We start from the raw sequence: 22446 nt of genomic DNA, 5'->3' as shown, positions 1-22446 counted from the left end.
ATTTTTTAATAGCTTTTTATTGGTAATTTATTGTATGGAGTGTTAGTGTTTGTTAACATTGTTGAATTGATTATTATTCAATTAAATTAGTTGTATTGAATAGATTGATTTTTTTCCAATATTATTCTAAATATTTTAGGCACGAAAACATGAATAGGCATGTCTCTATGACGATCATTTTATTTCCAAAGCCTACTTTCTTCTGAGGCATCGAAGATCAGCAGAAAATATTAAATTATTTCGTATATTCGATATTTTCGGATATCTACGGAACTACTAGGAATTTTTTAGATTTCAAAGCGGAATGTTATTGAGCACCCAAAGCCGCTAAATTCTTCTCATTTAAACAACTTTCTATCTCTCATGTTTACGGAGATCCTAGTACGAGCCCTCCCTATTTTGAGCACGTTGTATCTCACTTTCGACGTCACTTGTGTTTAAAACTTGCGTCACAAATGCGATTTTTTTTCACTCAATTTAGTATTGCATTTTTGGATTATATGATCAATTATGGAGATTTTCAAATCCTGCAAGCTAGATATATGATTGGCTAGCATACCCGGTAGCCCCGAATAAAGGGAACAGTATAAATTCTTTGCTTTTTAAGCAAAATAAGTGAAATAAGATATGTAGCTTTGGTACGTAAACGCGCATCCTTTAATATATTAAATGGTTTTCTGTAAGTTCCGGTCTGTCCAAAAACTACCTTAATATTCTAATTTTAAATAGATAATGATATTCTATAAACAATGATATAGTGTTCATTGTATCAAAAAACCCTCTAAAACTTGTTTTTCATTATGGAAAAACAACTAGTTGAGTGTTTTCCTTATTCTGGGCCACCTGGTATATTTTAAAGTTAAAAATATTTTCATACATTTTATATAATTATCAAGACCAAGAACATTAAAATGTAAATATCCTAAAATTAAAAATTTTGTACCTGAAGTTAGTTCCAAATCCTCTAGATTGCTGCAAAGTTTGTGCAAACATTTCGTATTTTCGAATATCATTGTCGGAGACTGAACGACGGGCGAAACGCATTGCTTCCTCAAAGTGTGCTCTAGTGATTTCAGGAACTGGATCATCTTCATCCAGCTAAAAAAAAATATGTAGAATCCACATTTTTAGAACGAATACATGTTGAGTTATCTTTATACAGCGCGGCTCATTATTGCCCCCCCCCCATCTCTTATATTTTGAATGCGTTTATATAAAAATTGGACTAAAAGTTTGAATATACCACTCTGGGTTTTGCAAAACTGCAAAATAGCGGCGGGATGATATTTTGACAAATAAAATTAAATAGAAATGCTAATGATGTGTGCCAAATTTCAAACTTTTTATATAAACGCATTCAAAAGATAGAGAGGGCAAGACAATTAAGAGCCGCACTGTCAAATCAAATCAAATCAAACTTCTTTATTTGTCCAATATATACACAATCAATTTTACAACTATAGTCAAAATCGCTCTTATCGTGCGGGTGTATCGGATTATCAACGACAAACTTTTGTAGTTATGTTTCATTTCAATTTGCGCAACGACGTTTTTTAACTATAACGCGTCAGATAAACGAAACAGATATATGCAGCGTTAATGTATCAAAAGAAGATAAAATGATAAATGTCAGTGGTTCTAAAACAATTACTTTCATAATAAACATGCCTGTCTCGTTTCTATTGACGGATGACATTATTTGTCACAAGATAATTTAAATTTCAAATTATGGAAAAGAAAAAGCCTTTTTGTGGATTTCTAAATGCTCAAGCCAAAAAAATGGTACTTAATGTTATTAATTACTTCGAGAACGAAAAGAAAATAAAGGGTTGCCTAAGAATGTACAAGAAGAAGTAGCTAAAGCGCTTGGAATTAGTTTAAGAATGGTGCAAAAGGTTGTATATGAAAACAAGAACAATCTTATTCCCAAGAGGGAAAAAAAGTGTAAAAGGAAGAAGCCGAAGACTGAAGATTTAAGTGAATGTGTAAAAATTGAAGTAAGGGATAGGATTTATGAACTATATAGGCTAAAAACAAATATAACGCTGCCATTTCTGAGGGATGTTTTAAAGCAACGCAACACTTTGGAAATTGAACTTTCTGCTTTATCAAAATTAATTAAAAGCATAGGTTTTCGCTATAAAAAAGACTGCAATATAAGATATTTGTGTGAACTATCAAATATTGTGAGCCAACGAATAAGATTTTTAAGACAATATACACAAAATGAAAAATCAAAGTTAAGGAAAGTGGTATTCTTGGATATTTTCAAACGGGAGTGGAACAAAATTTTGGCAAGATGAATCTGTGAAAAGCATCAAAAGAAAAAAAGGATGTGGTCAGGGAAAACGATTTATTATTTTACATGCCGGGTCTTCAACGGGATTCGTTCCAGGTGCAAGTTTAATTTTTTCTTCTAAGTCTAAAAGTATGGATTATCATGACAATATAAATTGCGAAATGTTTGAAAAATGGTTAAAGGAACAGTTAATACCGAACTTGCAAGAACCTTCCTTAATAGTATTAGACAATGCGTCATATCATTCAAGAATTTTGAATAAACAACCAAATGGAAGTTGGAGAAAAAGCGAAATTTATGAATGGTTAGTAAAAGAAAATCAGAATCCCTTGCCATATATGCTAAAATCCGAACTTCTTTCAATTGCAAAATCGCTGAAAAGACCAAAAATATATGCTGTTGACGAAATAGTACGTGAATATGGCCATGAAGTTTTAAGATTGCCACCATACCATTGTCAGTTAAATGCCATTGAGCTTTTGTGGTATGGGCAGGGTCAAAATCTTATTATGAGAAGTATGTGGGTGCTAGGCTTAGATCTGACCAGGTTGAAGCTGTTTGGAATGAGGCATTGAATCACATCACAAAGGAGTATTGGCGGAAATCAGTGGATCACACAGAAAACATTATTAGAACCTGGTGGAAGAAGAGAGAAAAAGTATTAGATATCCAAGTTGAACCATTGATCATTGCTCCATTTGCAGAAGATTAGGAAAATGACGAAGAGTTTTCTGACTCTGTTAGTGATAATGATAGTCATTATTAGTTTCTTTTTTTAGTCAAATTTCTTCATTTTTACACATTCACTTAAATCTTCAGTCTTCGGCTTCTTCCTTTTACACTTTGTTTCCTGCTTGGAAATAAGATTGTTCTTGTTTTCATATACAACCTTTTGCACCATTCTTAAACTAATTCCAAGCGCTTTAGCTACTTCTTCTTGTACATTTGAAGCAATCCCTTATTTTCTTTTTCGTTAATAAAATAATTAGTTTTCTTTTTGCATTTCGTTTATTATTTAGGTATGATTAAAAAGTACAAAATTTTTTTATTTAAACAAAGCTAAGTAAATAAATTGATGAATGCTCTGGGAGATAGATACGCCCGGCGCATTCTCCATTTTTTTAATAGTTAGTATCAATCTTTTTTTGCATTGTAATGTGTAAATAAATAAATATTCATAAGAAAACGACATTTTAAAGAACTGTCGTAGCTCGCCTCGTATTCATCTTTTTAAACAAAGTTAAATAAATGAATTGATGAATGCGCTGGGAGATAGAAATGCCCGCCGCATTCACTAGTTTTTTTTTTAGTTATTTTTTATCTTTTTTTGACTTTTAACTGATGTAAAAGAAAAGATAACACAACTTTTTTAATTTTCTGTGCATCAACGTATAGATTGGGTCGAACGACAAATCATAAAACTAAAATGTCATTTTAAAAGTGAGATTGTAACATGAACTTTAAACAAAGAAAGTAGTTTTCTGGTCTCTGACTGCACTGCATCACACACAATACAAATTAATTGTTTGTCATTATACCAAAATGTATAGTTTCCCAATAATTATTACAAAAAAACACAATCACACATAAACAAAGAAGAAGACAAGATCAAATAATCGTTAAAAATTAGACGATGTGCCCTGAAAAATTAGTATGTTATGCACATACATAGGGTCATGCTAAATCGTATACTAATTTCTCAAAAATGTAGGTAACAACCATTTTTAAATGAAATATGTACAATTTTAATGAAAAGCTAGTGAGGCATTTTTGTTCTCATAAAAAAATTTAAAATGCTTAGATTTAGATATTATTGCGTAAAGAAAAATTGTTATTGAGAATTCCGTCTATTTCGGACAATTTTTCAAAAAAAAAAAGTAAATATTATGTCTGGCAACTTAGCAGAATATCGGGGATTCTAGGCATATAACGATGAGGCGTATACCCAACGGGATTTATACTTATGGGCTTTTTCACGTCATAAAAGGAAATAACCAACGTATGTTTTACATGTCGAATCTCGGATACGTAGTATTCCGCAGACATTTTTACGGCGTTAAAGGCATCACGTCAGTTAATAATTATGATCTAACGTGTATATGCGGCTTTAATATGTCACATGACGGCGTTCAATGTATTGTCAAACTCTCAAGGAAATAACATTTTGGCAGCCACTGATTTTTCAATTTGATTCATATTACGTGGTGACCTTTGAACCCGCACGATAAGAGCGAAGGCGACTATATATACTATATAACCCGAGGACAAAAAGGACTACAGCGCGACCATAGTGGCCGATAACACAAAATACACAAATCATGTGAATTTGTGCGCGGAACCCTGTATTACCTAAACTATACATAAATAAATACATAAATAAGTAAATAAGTCAATAAGATTTTCAATGGAATAGCAAATGGCAGAAAAAAAAGAACTGTATATATATTCTATACATATTTCGTTATGTACCGTATGGATTGATTTTACGCATTTTTTTCTTCTTTTTTTCATAATTAAGTTTGTATTAAGCATAAGATAGATTAAAAAACAAAGTATAAATTTTAAACGCAAGGGCTATTCGAAAAAAATTATTAATGAAATTGAGATTATTTTACCCACACTCTTAATGTTGTAACACGGTTAGCAGATATCGAACACCAGTACTATAACATAACAAATTTGAAAGATTTTTACGTCAGTCGAAAACAACGTGGTGACGAGTATACAGGAACAAGTATTGACAATCCACGGAGTACCAGAGATATCTTAAATGGTCTTGTCCGATTGCTCGAGGGAGCACGAGTTATGAAACGCGTCCAGTATTTTTCTTGGGTGATCTAAATGACTTACTTGGAGACAGTTCCAAGATACTGCTTTATAAAGAAGCATGCTTTTCCTAAATGGCTTGAAGTTTTTAATTCTATGATTCTTACTAGGACGTTAATTAGCCATGTTTTAACAAACTCAAATTTAAATTTTAAACTCGATATTATTAGCAATTCTATAAGTGGTCGTGACATTCGAGTTTACAGCCTAACACTAAAATCTAAAGCTAAGAGTTTTAGCAAAAAGTTCTTACACTTCAATGCGGTTAAGTTATCGCTTTAACGGAGGATTTTTGGATTCCCAAATCATAGACGACAATTATAACAATTTACTGGACTATTTTCAAGAAGAAAACAACTAATACTGAAACGAAAAGTGATATGGGAAACTATGATAAGCCGTTGTTTAATAATATCAATGAGAATAACAGACCTTTTGTTTAAGCGACGTAAGATATGTCCTGAAAGTGTATCACTCTGGCAACTTACAAGAAAGAAAACTTTCTGTAAAAAATCTTATTACACCAGCTAAAAAGCAATATTATCATGAAATCATGTTTTCTAATGCCGATGGTAACCCTGAACAGATATGCATGACTGAATAGATTAATTCATATTTTAATATGGGAAAAACATCTCAGTTCTCTTTGGTATTCTAAAGTGGTGAGCTACACTGCCCCTAAATTGTTGTTAAAACTCTAAAGGAGGTAAAAATGTATTAAAAAAAAATTACTAGATATGTAAAAAATCTGCATGGATATATTAAATTTAAGTGTGAATGATTATCATGACCCAAAGCGTTAATAGGTAATAAAGCGCATGAACTAGTATATATGAACACGAATACATTGTGCTAACTTTGAACAACTATTGTGGATTTAGATGATGGATCCATAAATAATGTTTTGTAACGTCTCTAGACTAATTTTTAAATAAATCATTTTCTTTCTTATTGTTATTACTATGTTTTCATCATTTTGCAATTTCAGATTCGGATACAAACTAGACTTTTTTAATTCGTTTACAATTCATAATAATTTTTTAATAACTTTAAATGTAGATAAGTAAACAATCCTTAAGCGGTTAGGAAATGGATACTTTATCTCATTTTATACCATACAAAACTTGGATAGACCATATGCTATGTTATAAATTCATATTTAAATGTTTAAAAAAATTTAATTACATTTTTTCCCTAATTTTCCATTAACGAAACCGGTTTGATGAAAAAAGTTCTACTATCAAATCTTTTTTCTTGTCATTCATATCCAAAACGATCTTCTGTTTTTTAAATACATTGAGGATCAAAAGTAAAACTGAGCTAAAATGCAAGGCCAATGCAAAAAAAACAAACTTACATCCATAGCAGCATTCGGATTTGAAGCACGTTCTCTTTCCCTCCTAATTTCGGCTTCGATCGATTGTCTGATCGCCAATTTGCAAGCTCGCTGACAAATTTCAGTTAAATCAGCGCCAGAAAACCCATGAGTAACCTTGGCGATATAAGTGAGATCAACGTCTTGGGCGACCGGCGATTTCCGCAGGTTTGCTTTGAATATTTGTTCCCTTGATTTTTCATCGGGCAACGGGATATAAATGAGCTGGTCGAGACGGCCCGGACGTAAAATGGCAGGATCGATGATGTCTATAAATAATAAAATATATTTTCAGTTTCGTGTTTGTGACCCAATATCTTCAATATTGCGGAGGGTTGTTGGGAGGGGTCAGAAATAAAACAGAAACCTGTTTACCTAAATGTCGACGTTTCGACTTATATTAAGTCATCCTAAATCAATTTCGACTTATATTAAGTCATCCTAAATCAATTTCGACTTATATTAAGTCATCCTCAGGATACTGAAATGGATTCAATTTCAAATGACTTCAATCATTTCAAGTACATAAAAAACACTATTAAAATAACACCTACAATTTAACCCATGTTAAAAATAATTCTACGCTCCTTTTATAAATGTGTTTTAAACAACAAAAAACAAAAACCACGACACAGTTAAAATTACATTCAGGTACAATCAGTTAAAAAAAAAAAATTTATAAAAAAAAAACAATATAAAATTAATTTTTTATACATTACATCTCTTACCTAAGTCTAGGTTTCTTTAGTTATAATTAAAACACATTTATAAAAGGAGCGTAGAATTATTTTTAACATGTTTCACATATTTTCTACTAATACTAAATGCTCTAGCAGAACACTCCTTTAATCAACAACACCAATTTGATTTTAACAGCACTCGGATCATTGGCAGAGAATCAAATTATAAAAAAAGAATTTTACTAGAAATGTAAAAAATATAAAAAAGTACAAAGAAAGTATTAACAAAAAACAAGACAACGATGATCTGAGTGCAAGTTACTATAATTTAATTAATTTATTACCAAAAAAATAAAATTAAAACACAAAAATTTTTTATTTTTGTCAAAGAGTGTATGTCCCAAATTTAGATCTCACAGTGTATTACAAAAATTAAGTTTCTGGTTTTGAACGTATAGGTACATACATCTCTTCCTTATCTACTAATCCTTAACTTATCAACATAACATTGAATCATAAAAATTAAATAAATAAACGCTCGGAAGAATAAAAACATTTGTTTCTTGGCTTATTGTTGATTCTAGTTTGCCCACAATAACACCTACAATTTAACCCATGTTAAAAATAATTCTACGCTCCTTTTATAAATGTGTTTTAATTATAACTAAAGAAACCTAGACTTAGGTAAGAGATGTAATGTATAAAAAATTAATTTTATATGGTATTTTTTATAATTTTTTTTTTTAACGGATTGTACCTGAATGTAATTTTAACTGTGTCGTGGTTTTTGTTTTTTGTTTTAATTTTTGTACACGTAAAGAACATTTATTTTAATAGTGTTTTTTATGTACTTGAAATGATTGAAGTCATTGAATCCATTTCAGTGTCCTGAGGATGACTTAATATAAGTCGAAACGTCGACATTTAGGTAAATAGGTTTCTGTTTTATTTCTGACCCCACCCAACAACCCTCCGCAATAATAAAATATATCTTTACCACCCAAAAAAATTGTATATTCTCAGTATAATATATTCTGTAACAGTTTGTTCCTATAAACCTATTTAACTTATACATCATAGATGACCAAAGTCTGGAAAAATGTCTCGCAGGGATGCCTTATTGCTGATGAAAAATTTTAAAAAGTGGTAGTACGAGAAAATGTGCAGACTCATAATTCATTTAAAACTGAGAGGCCAGATGAACACAAATGTAAAAACTCTCTGTGCTGCAGGCCCGGTCATAATTTAAACCTGCGTTGAACAATTAGAAGAGGTGCGGGTGGTGAAGCTATATAACCAACAGGGATACGGAACGAAAGTGAGCAGTGTGAAAGTTGTAAAAAATTAGATGCCGACAAATCTTGGATATTTTGGTTTTTATTTTGTGGTCGTAGGTTAATTTTATTTTACCCGAAAAGTAAATTGTAGATAGATAATTAAAGAGTAAATTTAATTATATGTTTTGTACTATACTATTTGTTTTGTATTATAGTTGTTTTGTAATTTTTGATATTGGCAAATAAACGTTTTGAATTTGAATTATTCTCGTTTTTTGTTTTATGATTTTTCTGTATTTCTTACTGCTTATCAAGTTAAAAATCGACGAGTAGATTTTTAAAACTTTCTTCATATACCACTAAGGAAAAAAGGCTGCATGATTATTTAAACTTATATACCTTTTTGGATGACTGTACTATAACATATGAATCTCCGTGTGGTTAATGTATATCGCTTGCCTGTATTGCGATGCTTTTTCTATATCTATTGTTTTAATTCGTTATTTTAAACGCTGTCGCATTTTAAAATAAAACCGAATTCTAAATGTTTTTAGCCTTAACGCTAAAATAAATTATTGAATATATATTTTATTCAGGTCATTCAAAGGGCATTTAAAGAATAAATTGTTGAATTAATCTAACACATCAAATACTTGGAAATATTTCTCATGTTTTTCGCAAGAGTTTCAATCAATAGATATTACTGGGCATTTATGCCCTTCGCCATTTATGCCACTAAAGGGCCTCTTTAACTAACAAAGAATCCTTGTGGTTTTTTAGAAAAGAGAAAAATTTAATACCCATTATTTTTTTCACGATATATTGCAAAATGATATACTCATTAGTTTACTATAACCTATAATAGTTCAGATATTTGAAATGGCTCCAACTGATACAAGCCGTGCAAGAATGCGTTAACTTGATAATGCGGCAAACCTCCCTGACTCTTAAAGAACAGGAATCGTAATCTGAACTGCACCCTAATTGCTTTTTAAATGTCCATATAGTTGCCGTTTTTATTTATATGAAGACAGTGGAATTGTAAATGTAAAAAGTAATAAAAATTAAATTACTATCAGTCTAGTAGTCAGTTTTAAATTGAAAGTTGACATTTGAAGTTTGTCTACTAAATTCGTTAAAAGCCTACATAAATGAAATTTATATAGGATATAATGTAATCATACCAATATCGGCTAAAGGCTTAAAAAGGTTTCCTTAAAAAGTAAATTATTAATAATTCTCACCTGGTCTGTTAGTAGCCCCGATAATAAAAACATTCTTCTTGGCACCCATGCCATCCATTTCAGTCAAAATTTGATTAATAACCCGATCTGCGGCGCCTCCAGCATCGCCAACGTTCCCACCTCTCGATTTTGCAATAGAATCCAATTCGTCGAAGAAAAGCACACACGGTGCAGCAGACCTTGCCTAAAAATGCAATGACTAGAATTTAACACTAGTGTTCTTATAGCAAGATCATAACAATCTACATAATTTAATTTCAGTGTTATCGTTTACTTGTTGTCCTTTCCTTAACTATATCGACCTCTTTCTAACTTTCTAGGTGGTAAGAAAGCCTATTTAGACCTATAATCGTCCCCAATGATACAACAAACCAAGAACATAATAACATGTTAATTATTTCATCAGGAAAGCCTTTTTTATATTTTTTAAACCACATTCGTTCTTATATTAACTCTTGCTCTTTGTCACTTTACTAGCAAAAAATCTAAACGTTAAAAAATTATCGCTAGTTCTTCTTAGGAACCAGTTTTTTGCTTGAGATTGTAAATAGAACCACTTTTTCAACATAATATTTGAGTGATAAGTGCAGGTTTAAAACTTTATTTCTAGAAACATCTTTTATGAGTTTTTATTTTAAAAACCTATTAAGAAGGCTCTTGTTTAAAAGGTATTTTTCTTGTTTGAAAGTAAACTGACAATTTGTTAATAAAATAATGACACAATTAGTTTAACAATTTTAATTTTTTTTCAATAATACTTTTGATTGATTAATCTTATTATTTTGATTTTAAACAATATGTTACTTGCTTTTTATATACGGGCTTATTTACAATTACTTAGGTTACCGTTTCATGAAATAAAAAAATTTTTAAATATAAATATTTGCTTTAATTAGCCAGTTTAATGTTTTTTGGAAAATTTGTTTTATCTTGTGAGTTTTGTCAAATCTTAAATCTAAAAGAAAAATAAAAATTCATTTGTATAAAATGTATGAAAAAAGAATACTTTATGTGCTTATTAGGTGCCAAAAAGCTTTTTTTGTCCCAAATTACTACTAACTTTAATATTCGATGAAATTAGCGGAAATTAGAACAATGTAAAATAGGAATGTAATAATTGATCCTCACCTTATCAAATATATCTCTGACATTAGCTTCAGATTCACCAAACCACATAGTTAACAATTCAGGTCCCTTGACAGAAATGAAATTAGCTTGACATTCATTAGCAATGGCTTTGGCCAATAATGTTTTACCGCAACCGGGTGGGCCATAAAAGAGGACGCCTCTCGATGGCTGCATGCCTGTCAAAAATAATAATACATTTACACTAACGCATTAAAAATTAATGGATATAGCTTTATACCAAACTTAAGAAATTTATCAGGATGTTCGACGGGGTATTGCACCAATTCTTGTAGTTCATTCTTGACGTTAGCAAGACCACCAATATCTTGCCAGGTGACATTTGGCACTTCAACAACCTTTAAAAAAAAAGATAGTTGTATGTATGCTAGTAAGAAGCTTTTAATTTAAATTAAACGAAATTTAATTAAAACGAAATTATTTCTTTAACATAAAGAAACGTACATTTAAAAAAATACACCATAAATATCTCAATCGAATTATTCAATATTTTAATAATAAATACTTACAGTTTCCCTAAGAGCACTGGGGCTGCTCTTTGTCATGGCATAACGGAAGTTCTCCATGGTGACCGCTAAACTATTCAGCACCTCTGCATCGATTTGATCATCCTCCAGATCAATCAAATCCATTTTTTCTCTAATTTGCTGCAAAGCTGCTTCGGAACATAGCGAAGCCAAATCGGCTCCTACATGGCCGTGAGTCTCTGCAGCTATTTGTTCCAAATCCACATCATCAGCCAGTTTCATATTTTTAGTGTGAATTCTCAATATTTCCAATCTGCCGGTGGCGTCAGGTATTCCGATATCGATTTCTCTATCAAATCGACCGAATCTACGTAAAGCGGGATCGATAGAGTTGGGCCTGTTTGTAGCGGCCATTACGATCACGTGTGAGGATTTTTTCATGCCGTCCATCAGAGTAAGCAATTGAGATACTATGCGTCTTTCTACTTCGCCGTGGGTTTTTTCTCTTTTTGGCGCGATTGCGTCCAATTCATCGATGAAAATTATAGCGGGGGAATTTTTGTCTGCTTCTTCAAACGCCTAGTAAAACAAGAATTTTTTTAAGCCCCGTTTCATAAAAATTAACAGGAGAAAAAGATTAGTCATAAACTGAACATGTTATACAGGGTATGGCAGAGGAATGTGACGTTTTTCGCTACACTATAGTGATTAGAAATTTTGTTATAAAAAGAAGTAAAAATCTGAAAAATAACATTTATTAAATGCAGTTTTTAATAGTTTATTATTTTTTAAAAATTACAAATTTTAAATGTCGATTATTAAACTCTATACATTTTTCAATATTTTCTCGCACGTGGATTTTCTGGACTGCGCCTCAAAGTCTTTTATCAATTCTTATCTTCTCAGTTATGTTATTCTTTAGCTCGTCCAGTATGCGAAGCTTGTTTAGAAGTTACGTGAACGTGTTGCCCATTCCGGAAAACTCCCAGGAAACTTATTCCTTAAAAACTGCATAACGATTCTAACGGTAAAGTAAGTTGCCCTATCCTATTGAAACCATCTTTCGTGATATTCAAGTCTCAATCGTAATTCGACAGTAAGAAATGTTTGTAGCAACATCACTCCGGGGTAACGGTTACAGTTCGATTGTTCTCTTCTCAAAAAAATACGGCCCAATAATCCTAAAGGTTGCAATGCTAAACATTTCTCATGCAACTTCATGGTTCTTCTGCACACCAATATCAAAAGTTTTGTTTATTAACAAAACCCGATAGATGCAAATAAGCTTCATAATTAAATTATCCATCACATCTGCTCTTTCAATCAAAAAACTGACAAATTCCCTGCAAAATGCTAGTCTGTTAGGTGGATCTTGTGGAGATAATTGATGCACACTCTGCGTACAATAACAAACACATCTTCCATAGAAATCCCCCATCCTTTCATGTATCATGCAGTTACATGTAAAAATGTGTCACATTTCAATGCCGTACACTGTACTATCAAAATATAATCTAGAACAGGAACAGTAAATGTATGTTACAATTACAAATTTACGATAGTCTTGAACCTATCGTAAAAAAATATTATAAGAGAGAAATTTAAAAAAAAAAACTGAAATAAGAAACTTGCTTTTGTCAGTTTTACTTAATTTTTTGATCTTATTATTAGTAGTTTGAATAATATTTTTCATATAAAAAAAATGTTACGAGCAATAACATGTTTACGTTGGATGCTCAAGAAAAAATAAATAGCCTGCGTAGACATAGGTATGTAGATGGTCTTGTTATCGAGCTAGACCCAGAGGACCCAAATACTAAAATTAGTGTTGTAAAAATCCGGATTAATTCAATATTCGGACAGTATTGATTCGGATGAATTGAAAATTCAGTTTTTTCATCCGGATTAAGGCATCCGCTCGATGTCTCGCCCGTTCGGCAAATTATGCCATGTTTCGGCCTTCGGGCTTGATGCTCGACCGTCCGATAAACGTTTTTTATAGCTGTTTTTCGAATATAAGGTATGCATTATGCAACCCATTAGACATAGTTTAGCCATAGACATTCGTTTTTACGGATTTCTACATGATGTTAAAACTAAAATAGCTAATTATCATTGTCGGTCGAACGGACGACGGGCGGCGTGTATCCGGACGATGTAGATATCCGGATTGATTCGAAATAATTTGATATTCGGATTGAACAGACGATTAATTCGGACTCTTCGCATCACTATCACCAACTGATTGAATGACCTCAAATTTTTAGAATTAATTTGGCTTTGATTAAATGGGCTTATTGTCAAAATGTTACTAATTGAGTTCCTGTAATATAAAGAGATAAATATTTTGGTACTTCTGTTTTTTTCAGCATTTTTTTTGGTTTATCAAAAAATATAATTTCGAATTCCACTTATTTTGAGGAAGTAAACTTTTAAGCTTGATAGATATTTACTTAGAAAATGCTAACACTTGTCATATATAGCTTATACCTAATGCTGACAATTTATTTGGTATAAACTATAGCAAAAAAGTACTAATATTATTATTTAGTTGACAATAAATTTGTTGCCCGGCCATCTGATTATATGAATTTTAATTCCTTCTCATTCCGGTGGTAAAAAATAATACAGAATGTTACAAAATTTTAAGAGCGTATTGTTGGAGTCAAAATAAGACTTTTTTTTCTGTAAACATGTTTCCAAAGATGCCTCAGAGCTACAGCCCACGCAAATTGCTTGAAGAAAATAGATTATTTGGAACATTAACATAACTATAGTTATGCATTAAATCTTTTGAAAATTTGCAAGTCTCAGTTTTTTTGGATTCTCTTGACATCTCAAAAATGGTGCATACTCAGATTCAGGGAGCTTACCCTTATGATGGCCTATATTTTACATTTCCGATAAGAATTTTGAAAATCTGGGATACCGTATAGTTAGCTATAAAATTATCGTTTCTTGCATTTTTTCGATACAATTAAGTTGATTTGACCAAAATTAGCAGTTACGGGCCCCTACTTCGTTTTTTCTAATTTGATAGTTTATTCGGGTTTAATAATGCTCTCCTTTCTTTTATCAGAGATTTTCTGAAAAACGGTTAATTGATCGAAAAAATCCATAGGAAAAAAATTTGAGACTTTTTAATGGTTAACGAGAGGATGTTGGTAGATTTTTAAATTTATAGGGGCCATCAGAAGGGTAAGCGCCCCTGAAATTAGATTTACACCATTTTTATTGAAACTTGCAAATTCAGGACATTTGACGCATAACTGTAGTAGTAGTTCGAAATAATATACAGTAATGGCGAATAATATAATAAAGATATTTAAGTATTTTATGGGCAACATAAACATGCATAAAAACAATCACCTAATTTGGTAAATAATAAGAAATAACTAAATATATGCTGGATAAAAGTAGATAGACAAATTTAAAAAATTAACAATACTCTTTTTTTTTGAAGTATTTTTTTTTTATTACAAACTAAACCATCTACAATATTAGTATTTTGTAAAATACCCATTATTGTCTATTACAGCCTGACATCTACGTGGCATTGATTCAATAAGATTGTCTATGAGTTTAAAACCAATATTTTTCCATTTCTGTTGCAACCGTTCGAATAATTCACCTTTATTTGAATAGTTTGTATCCCTAATATCACGATCTACAATTTCCCATAAATTTTCGATGGGATTAAGATCGGGTGACTGGGATGGCCATTTTAAAACTGGTATTTTTTCTTCTTCGAAAAATTGCTTCATAATTTTGGAGGAATGCTTCGGGTCATTATATTGCTTGAATTGGAATCTCAATGGTAAATTCTCTTCGACATAGGTCAACATAACATCTATGAGAATATCCCTGTACATAAACCTGTCCATTATGCCCTCTATGCGATGTAAGGGGCCCATTCCATAACCTGAGAAGCAACCTCAAACCATCATTGATCCACCTCCATGCTTAACTGTGGGTTTTGTGTACTTGGGATTCAAATGCTGGCCAGAAGGACGTCTAACATATTGAATTCCATCGGAATTAAACAAATTAAACTTCAATTCGTCGCTCCAGCAAACACGTTTCCATTCATGCTTTGTTCAGTGTATATGCTGACAGGCAAATTCCAATCGGGCTAAGTGATTCTTTTTTGAAAGCAATGGTTTTTTTTGCTGGCCTACGTGCAAATAGATTCTCTTCTACCAACCTTCGTCTTACAGTCCTTGAGGACACATTACAATTACAAATCCTTAGAGCCTGTAATTATATCTGAATTTGACGAGAAGTCATGAAAAGGTTATTCTGGCTAATTTGTTTCAATTTGCGTACAGCTCTAATGTCCATTTTTTTTGGTCGACCAGATTTATTTTTTGGCTCTTATGATCCTGTCCTTTCATATCTTTTGATAATTGCCCAAACAGCTTTTCTTTTAACATCAAATCTACGAGCAATATCAATTTGACGATCACCCGCGCGATATGCATTAATAATGCGTTGTCTTAAATCAAGAAAGAATCTAATTCCGCGTGGCACCTTGAGTTAAAGAGAAGTAATACTATACTAATTTTATTTTATAAATATCTAGACAAAAAAAAAATTCCAAAATTGTTTTTGTCTATCTACTTTTGACCAGTTATATTTATATTATTGCCACAGATTTACAGAATACAGATGCGAAACTGATCGAAAATACGCGTGCGAGCGCCAGACTTCAGACACGCCTCCTGGGTGATGGATTTCCATCACCCACCTAGTACGGTGGCAAGGGGTTTAATTTGCTGCAAGCCTCCGCGCCGCGTGCTTCTAATTTTCTTTGCGTAGTACGCGTGTTAATGACTAATAATTAAATTGAATTAATATATTTGTATTTTTTTTAAATATTTTTTTAGTATTATTTTTGTTGAAATGGGGGGGAGGGGGTATAAGTGTGTATATCTTTATTGTTCCAGCCACAGTAGATTTGCAAAAGATGAGTTAATAAGTTAATATTTCGAGATAATGAAAAGCATTAATTTTACTCACCCATGTGATAACTTTCCTTTCCAGTATTTAATAAAATTATTTATAAGACTTAAAATATTTTATACTTTAAAATTCGCCAACAGAGATTTATCATCTTCCAAAAAATCAGATAAAACTAAAAGAAAATTAAAAATTTAGTTTCATCTTTAATGTTTTATTAAATAAGAACCTTAAATCTGTTAAATGAAATAAAAATGTACTCAAGAACCCTTACATTCTGTTTTATTTAAGCCTATTTCTATTTTGACATTATAAATGCATTATAATATCCCAGCGAAATTATAGTGCAGAACATCTATCCCTAAAAAAAACTTAAAAATGCATTGGTGCGGCCAGTCCAAACCATCCTTTTCAAGGGCATCGAATATCGGGAGCTTATATCCGCGATCTTTCGCATCTGGTATTCTGTAAATCTGTGTTATTGCTTTATCTGATAGCAAGCAAAATATTTAACTGAAATTTATTGGTATCTTTTTATAGACCGCCTTACAAATAACAATAATTTAAAATATAGGGGACCTGTGGGTAAATCTTTAAACAATTATATGAAAATAATACTTTGTCTATCTACTTTTGGCCACTACTGTATGTAGTTCTGAGAGGGTGCATTTTAGAATACATGTTTATAGCACAAAAAAGGCTTATTTTGACTCTAACAATACACTCTTAAAATATTTGCATGCAACGAATTTTGTAACACCCTGTATAATCTCTCTGTGTGCCAAGTTCAAGAAATAATTCTTTATTTGCGTTTCGTCGTTTAAGTAGCTTTTGAAATTTCTGAAGCTTTAAACGTAACTTGCAATCGAAAATTTTTTTTTTGTTAAAATTTTTTTACCTTAATATGTTTTTAAGTATAGTTGCCTCCAGCAATATTTTTTTTATTTGTCAAAGAAGCCGCTGAAAGGCTCCGCCAATGGCACCTTTGATGGCAAAAGAAACCGCAAAATAGATTATTGATAAATGAAACTATAACTAAGTTAAATATGTAAAATCTGACAATCTTTGTAGGTATGTTACGTTTGGAGACGTGCATCGAAATTTATTTGACATAAACTATAAAGCAACAGGGTACATGGATTTATTGGTTTTAACCACCTTTAACGATAGACCCAATGTGCAAAAACCATATGTTATAATGTTATAGCGAATTTTGATAAATGTTTCTGTCTCAATCACTGCAATAAATGCCACAATATACAAGAAGGGTCTGTAAGAAAGGTTCAAAAAAAAAGAATGGCAGGAATGGTTTGTAATGCCCTAGAATTGGATCAAACACGATCCAGCAGAAGTTTGGACAGAAATTAGGTAATTCAAATTTAGCCATTTCTAAAATTTGGAAAAAACACGGTTACAAATGTATTAAATACTCCAAAATTCAGGAGATATTTCCTGATAATCAATGGCGGCGAATTTTGTAAAATCTTTATGGAAAAAGCTAGCCAATAAATCCAGAATCCTCATGCGGTTCAAATTCTCCACGACGTACAGTTAAGTTGATTATTTGCTATACATGAACTGAAATTTTTGTATAGCATATAATATGCCTAAAATCAGCAGTTCGTCAAATTTGGCATGCTACGACATTAGAAAATAAAAATTTATGCATTATTTATAGCAATTGATGTTCAATTGTGGTCCATTTACTTTAATGCATTTTTGAAGTCAGTAAATAACTTCCAATTATACATTTTTAAACCAATTTTCATAATGCAAGTTTAAGAAAACTCACCCATGAAGATTTTAAGATCATGTATGTTAAACCTACAAGGAAAATACTAAAAAACGAGACCGAGGAACAGTAGTAACCGCTGCTCTATATTGGTTGTCAAGCGTATTATAGGTCCGCTATAAGTAATTCGGAAACGAACAATCTGCATGTACTTTTACATAAGCGCACAATAATAAAGTGTGGTACAAAAGTCGCACAATAATAAAATGTGGTAAAAAAGTATGATCTTACCTTACGCAAATTACTTTCCGATTCTCCAGCTAACTTGCTCATAATTTCTGGTCCGTTAATTAAAAAGAAGAAGGCCCCAGTTTCATTAGCGACAGCTCTAGCAATCAAAGTCTTTCCAGTTCCTGGTGGCCCATACAACAGTATTCCTCTGGGAGGTTTAACTCCAATGGCCTTAAACAATGAAGGATGCCTCAAAGGCAGCTCGACCATCTCTTTAATCTGGGCCAATTGCTTTCTGCACCCTCCGATATCGTCGTAGCCGACTGCGTTAAGAGCTTCCTCTTCCTCCTCTCTTTTAATAGGATCCCCTTCACAGTGGATAACCGTATCTGGGGCTACTATGCAGAACGGCGAAGGATCAGTCTCTACAACCTTAAACTCCACAGCTCGCATTCCTCCTCTCACGATGAATACATCGTCTTTGTGGATTGGACGATACGCTTCCAGAAAATAGGGTTTGAGGTAAACTTCAAAGAGGTTACTAGAAAAACAATGAAAAAAATTTAAATGACTAATAAGTTTCCTTCTCTTTAGTAGCAACGAGTACTAAGTAGTGCTTCTCTTTACTGTGCAGTGTGTCCCATTTTCATGCGTTTTATGGGGTATCTCGCTTATGCGTGGAGATAGAAACTTGCGGTTTTCGCAACAGTTTGTTACTTTTTTGTGAAACTTAATATGCCGTTGTTAAACCTTTGACAGCTGTCATACATTTTAGATTTTCGAACACTCCTTGTATCTTTGTTTACCGGGTGGTGCGTCACCGAGCGGAACATAGGAAAACCCATGTAAATTTTAAGGGAGTCAATTATTGGCTTCCCTGTACATTTTATAGAAAAAAGATAACTTATTTTTAAGATAACTTTTTGAAGAGACCAATCTAGCAAACCCTTGTGCAAAGTTTCAAAAAATTTTAATAAGCGAATCTTGAATTATTCAATTAAATTTAATTGCAAAATTAGCAAATTTTCGGTTCAGGTAAAACCAAACGGGCACCAGTAAAATGAATATTGTCACTGACGTGAGGAAAAGTGTCAATAAATCAGTGACATCAGTCGATATAATCGACATAATCAGTCGATATTTGAAAACAAGTATGAATTATTCAATCGACGAACAAATAGATAAATATTTAATATAACTTCATCGTTATATTAAATAAAAGTTTAGATAAAAAAGTAATGTTAACGTGTCTTACTTTGAATGTATGGTTGTGAGATTGATAAAACGAAAAAAAAAACATTTCTTGTATTCGGCTCTACGTCAGATTTGACAAAGCCTTATAACAAATTGTTTACTGGTGGCTGGTGTCTGGTTTTACCTGAACCGAAAATTTGGTAATTTTGCAATTACATTTAATTGAATAAATCAAGATTCGCTTATTAAAATTTTTGGAAACTTTGCATGATGGTTTGCCAGATTGGTCTCTTCAAAAAGTTATCTTACATTTTTTCTGTAAAATGTACAGGGAAGCCAATAATTGAACCTCTTAAAATTTACATGGGATTTCCTATGTTCTGCTCGGCGACGCAACACCCGGTACATATTGAAAAAGTAAAAAACGGTTTTGATAGGATTTTTTCCGTAGAATTTGATTCCGGCATCCATTTTATTGTAAGGTTTTTTATTTTTGAGAGAAAAAATAAAATATAGTTTTCTTAAATGGAACACGCTGTGTATTTATAGACCCTTAAGTTGGTCGTATTTTACGCTTTCCAAAAATATATAACACTATGCACTTTTTTTTCAAAAATAAACAAAAGTACAATTAAATACAAATTTTGATATTGTAGGCCATGAATTATTAATAAAATTTAGGAGTGCTACTACTAGTTGAGGAGGTGGCGTCATCTTAGCATTACAGAAGAATATATGCAGCATTCAAAAATAGGGCCATTAATCCCTTAGTGGCTGAGGATTTGCATCATGTTGTTGCATTACTGTTGAATTTCATATCCCTCTGAAAGACTGGAGCGAGACCGAAGAGCCATTATAGAGGGAGTACTTATATCACTACCAAAAAGGTAATTTTGACCTGCTGTACCATCTAGTAAAAAACTCATTGGTCGGACTTGTTTGAGTGCGATATACCTAATAGCTATACTACAAGCTATACCTAAATATGTAGTCAGAGGTACTACCAATAAGTCAAAGTTTCCTTCCCGGTACTCTTTAAATCTAATAAAAAACATTAAACAAAAAATCAACTGCATAAAATAATACAAAAAAAATCAAACAAACTCTGTCCAGATAAATTAATACAAGAAAATTATTAAGAAAAAACATAAAACTACAAATGAATACAGACTTCACAAATAAAATATAGAAGCAAATATAAATCAAGATCCAAGTTAGTTTTGGCAGTTTATGTGCTCCAAATCTAAAACAGGTGGAATCCCTGGAGAAATTAAGTTCAATGACTCTACCTATAGTACTTTTCAAGACATTGCCGATTGCTTTGCACAGTTCTTTGGTTCTGTATTTCAGGTATACCGGCCAGGTAGTTTTAGGGCGGCCCCTGATAAACCCAAATTTAATTTCCCTGCCATAGCTGAGCTTGTGAGTCTTGAGTGGTATAAAAAAATTAAAACCCAAAAAGTCAAAGTTATTAATGTCATAGAAAAACTTTTCGAACTAATTTTATGTGAAAATCTAACGAATCATTTCAAACCAAGTATTTCTAAATTTCAACATGGCTTTGTCACTGACAAAACAACTGTCACCAACCTTTGTATACTGTCTGAATATGCCTCACATCAACATCAAGCAAAGCTCAGTTAGATGTAATGTATACAGATTGTGAGAAGACGTTCGACCGGGTTGATCATGGGCTGTTCTTGGATCGGCTGGTTGCACTGGGTATTTCATACTCAGTTTTTTGGTATTTCATACTCTTGTTTTCTGCAGTCTTATCTGCGAAATTGGATCTTAATGGTAAAGATTGGCAAAAGCACTTCAAATAGATATAGGGCTACCTCAGGTTGACTTCTTTTGGTAGATGACTTTAAACTTTTTAAAATAATAACCAACCTTCAAGATTGCATTTGACTTCAGACAATATCATTCTATGGTTTCGCAAGAATAAAATGTCACTAAATGTTACTAAGCGTTTTGTTATAAGTTTTTATAGGAGTAAAATTAAGGATTTAGGAGTCAATGGTCAATAAGTCTTTGGGGTTTGTGCTTAGAAATAGCAGGAAAGCTAGAAACTATTGTTAGGCTTTATAATGCCCTGGTTAGACCACAGTTAGAATATGCTGCACAAATTTGAATCCCATCTGCCCACATTCACATAGATTACATAGAAAAAATGCAAAAGAGATTCCTAAGATACTAGAAATGTTAGAAAAAATAATGCTTATATATGCATAATGCTTATGTCTCATATAGAAGCATGCTGACCAGCTTCCAATTTACAAGCTTATTGGACGGAAGAAACAAACAGGCTGTGATTTTTATACACTCTATCCTAAACAAAAAAAAAATTGATACTGTGATTTAGCTAAGTACATATATTTCAATGTTCCTAAGATTAATTTGAGAATTCTAGATTACAATTAATTTAAAATCGACCTAGTGAGCCCTTCACCCACCAATAGAATGCTAGTGATATGTAACCACAAACTTAAAAAGAATCACATACATATTTTTAATAGAGCTCAACCACAATAGCAAATTACTCTTGCTTATGTTTATTAGGCATTAGGTTGAAAGTCAATTGTGTTATTTTATGTCTTGTTTCCTTAGATGTAACTTTGTATGTGTTTTCCCTTTTCAATTTTATGTATGTTTCTTTTTTCCGTGTTGTTTTCTAGTTTAGTTACTGAATTATTTATATTTGTATGTCATTACTTGTAATTACTAGTTCACTGGTGTTTGTAATGTGTGCCAAATGAGGCGCTCTGGCTTGAAAGACTTAATTCTGTTGGGTAAACTGTATGTGTTACCCAGATATTTGAACATAATGCGCGTGAGTGTTGGGTACGCCACGATCACGGATTCTGCAGTTTCATCCTCCTCCCGATACCATTCCGTGTTGTCCAAAATACCTATGGTGTGCGAAGGGTGTCTTTAATGGTAGTCCAGTCAAAATACCTGTCACTAGCCGTAAGACAGGCCTTTAATTCGCGTCTCTTTAAGTTGTATGTCAAAT

General features: G+C 32.1%; 1 protein-coding gene across 1 annotated transcript in view; it reads right to left on the bottom strand.

Moving 5' to 3' along the window:
* LOC126749539 (transitional endoplasmic reticulum ATPase TER94) overlaps positions 1-22446 on the bottom strand; it is a 52167-nt gene that overhangs the window by 1368 nt on the left and 28353 nt on the right. Inside the window, exons 4-10 of the mRNA XM_050459257.1 lie at positions 18297-18777; positions 11357-11893; positions 11068-11185; positions 10830-11005; positions 9702-9885; positions 6483-6769; positions 944-1098 (exon numbers count right to left, since the gene is read on the bottom strand). Coding sequence (XP_050315214.1) covers positions 944-1098; positions 6483-6769; positions 9702-9885; positions 10830-11005; positions 11068-11185; positions 11357-11893; positions 18297-18777 — 1938 coding nt within the window. The remainder of the gene's footprint in view (positions 1-943; positions 1099-6482; positions 6770-9701; positions 9886-10829; positions 11006-11067; positions 11186-11356; positions 11894-18296; positions 18778-22446) is intronic.

This window comes from Anthonomus grandis, unplaced genomic scaffold (genome assembly GCF_022605725.1).
Source record: "Anthonomus grandis grandis unplaced genomic scaffold, icAntGran1.3 ctg00000289.1, whole genome shotgun sequence".
Classification (NCBI taxonomy): Eukaryota; Metazoa; Arthropoda; class Insecta; order Coleoptera; family Curculionidae; genus Anthonomus; species Anthonomus grandis.
The sequence above is the reverse complement of the archived record's forward strand: the minus strand, read 5'-3'. Positions and strand labels throughout refer to the sequence as shown.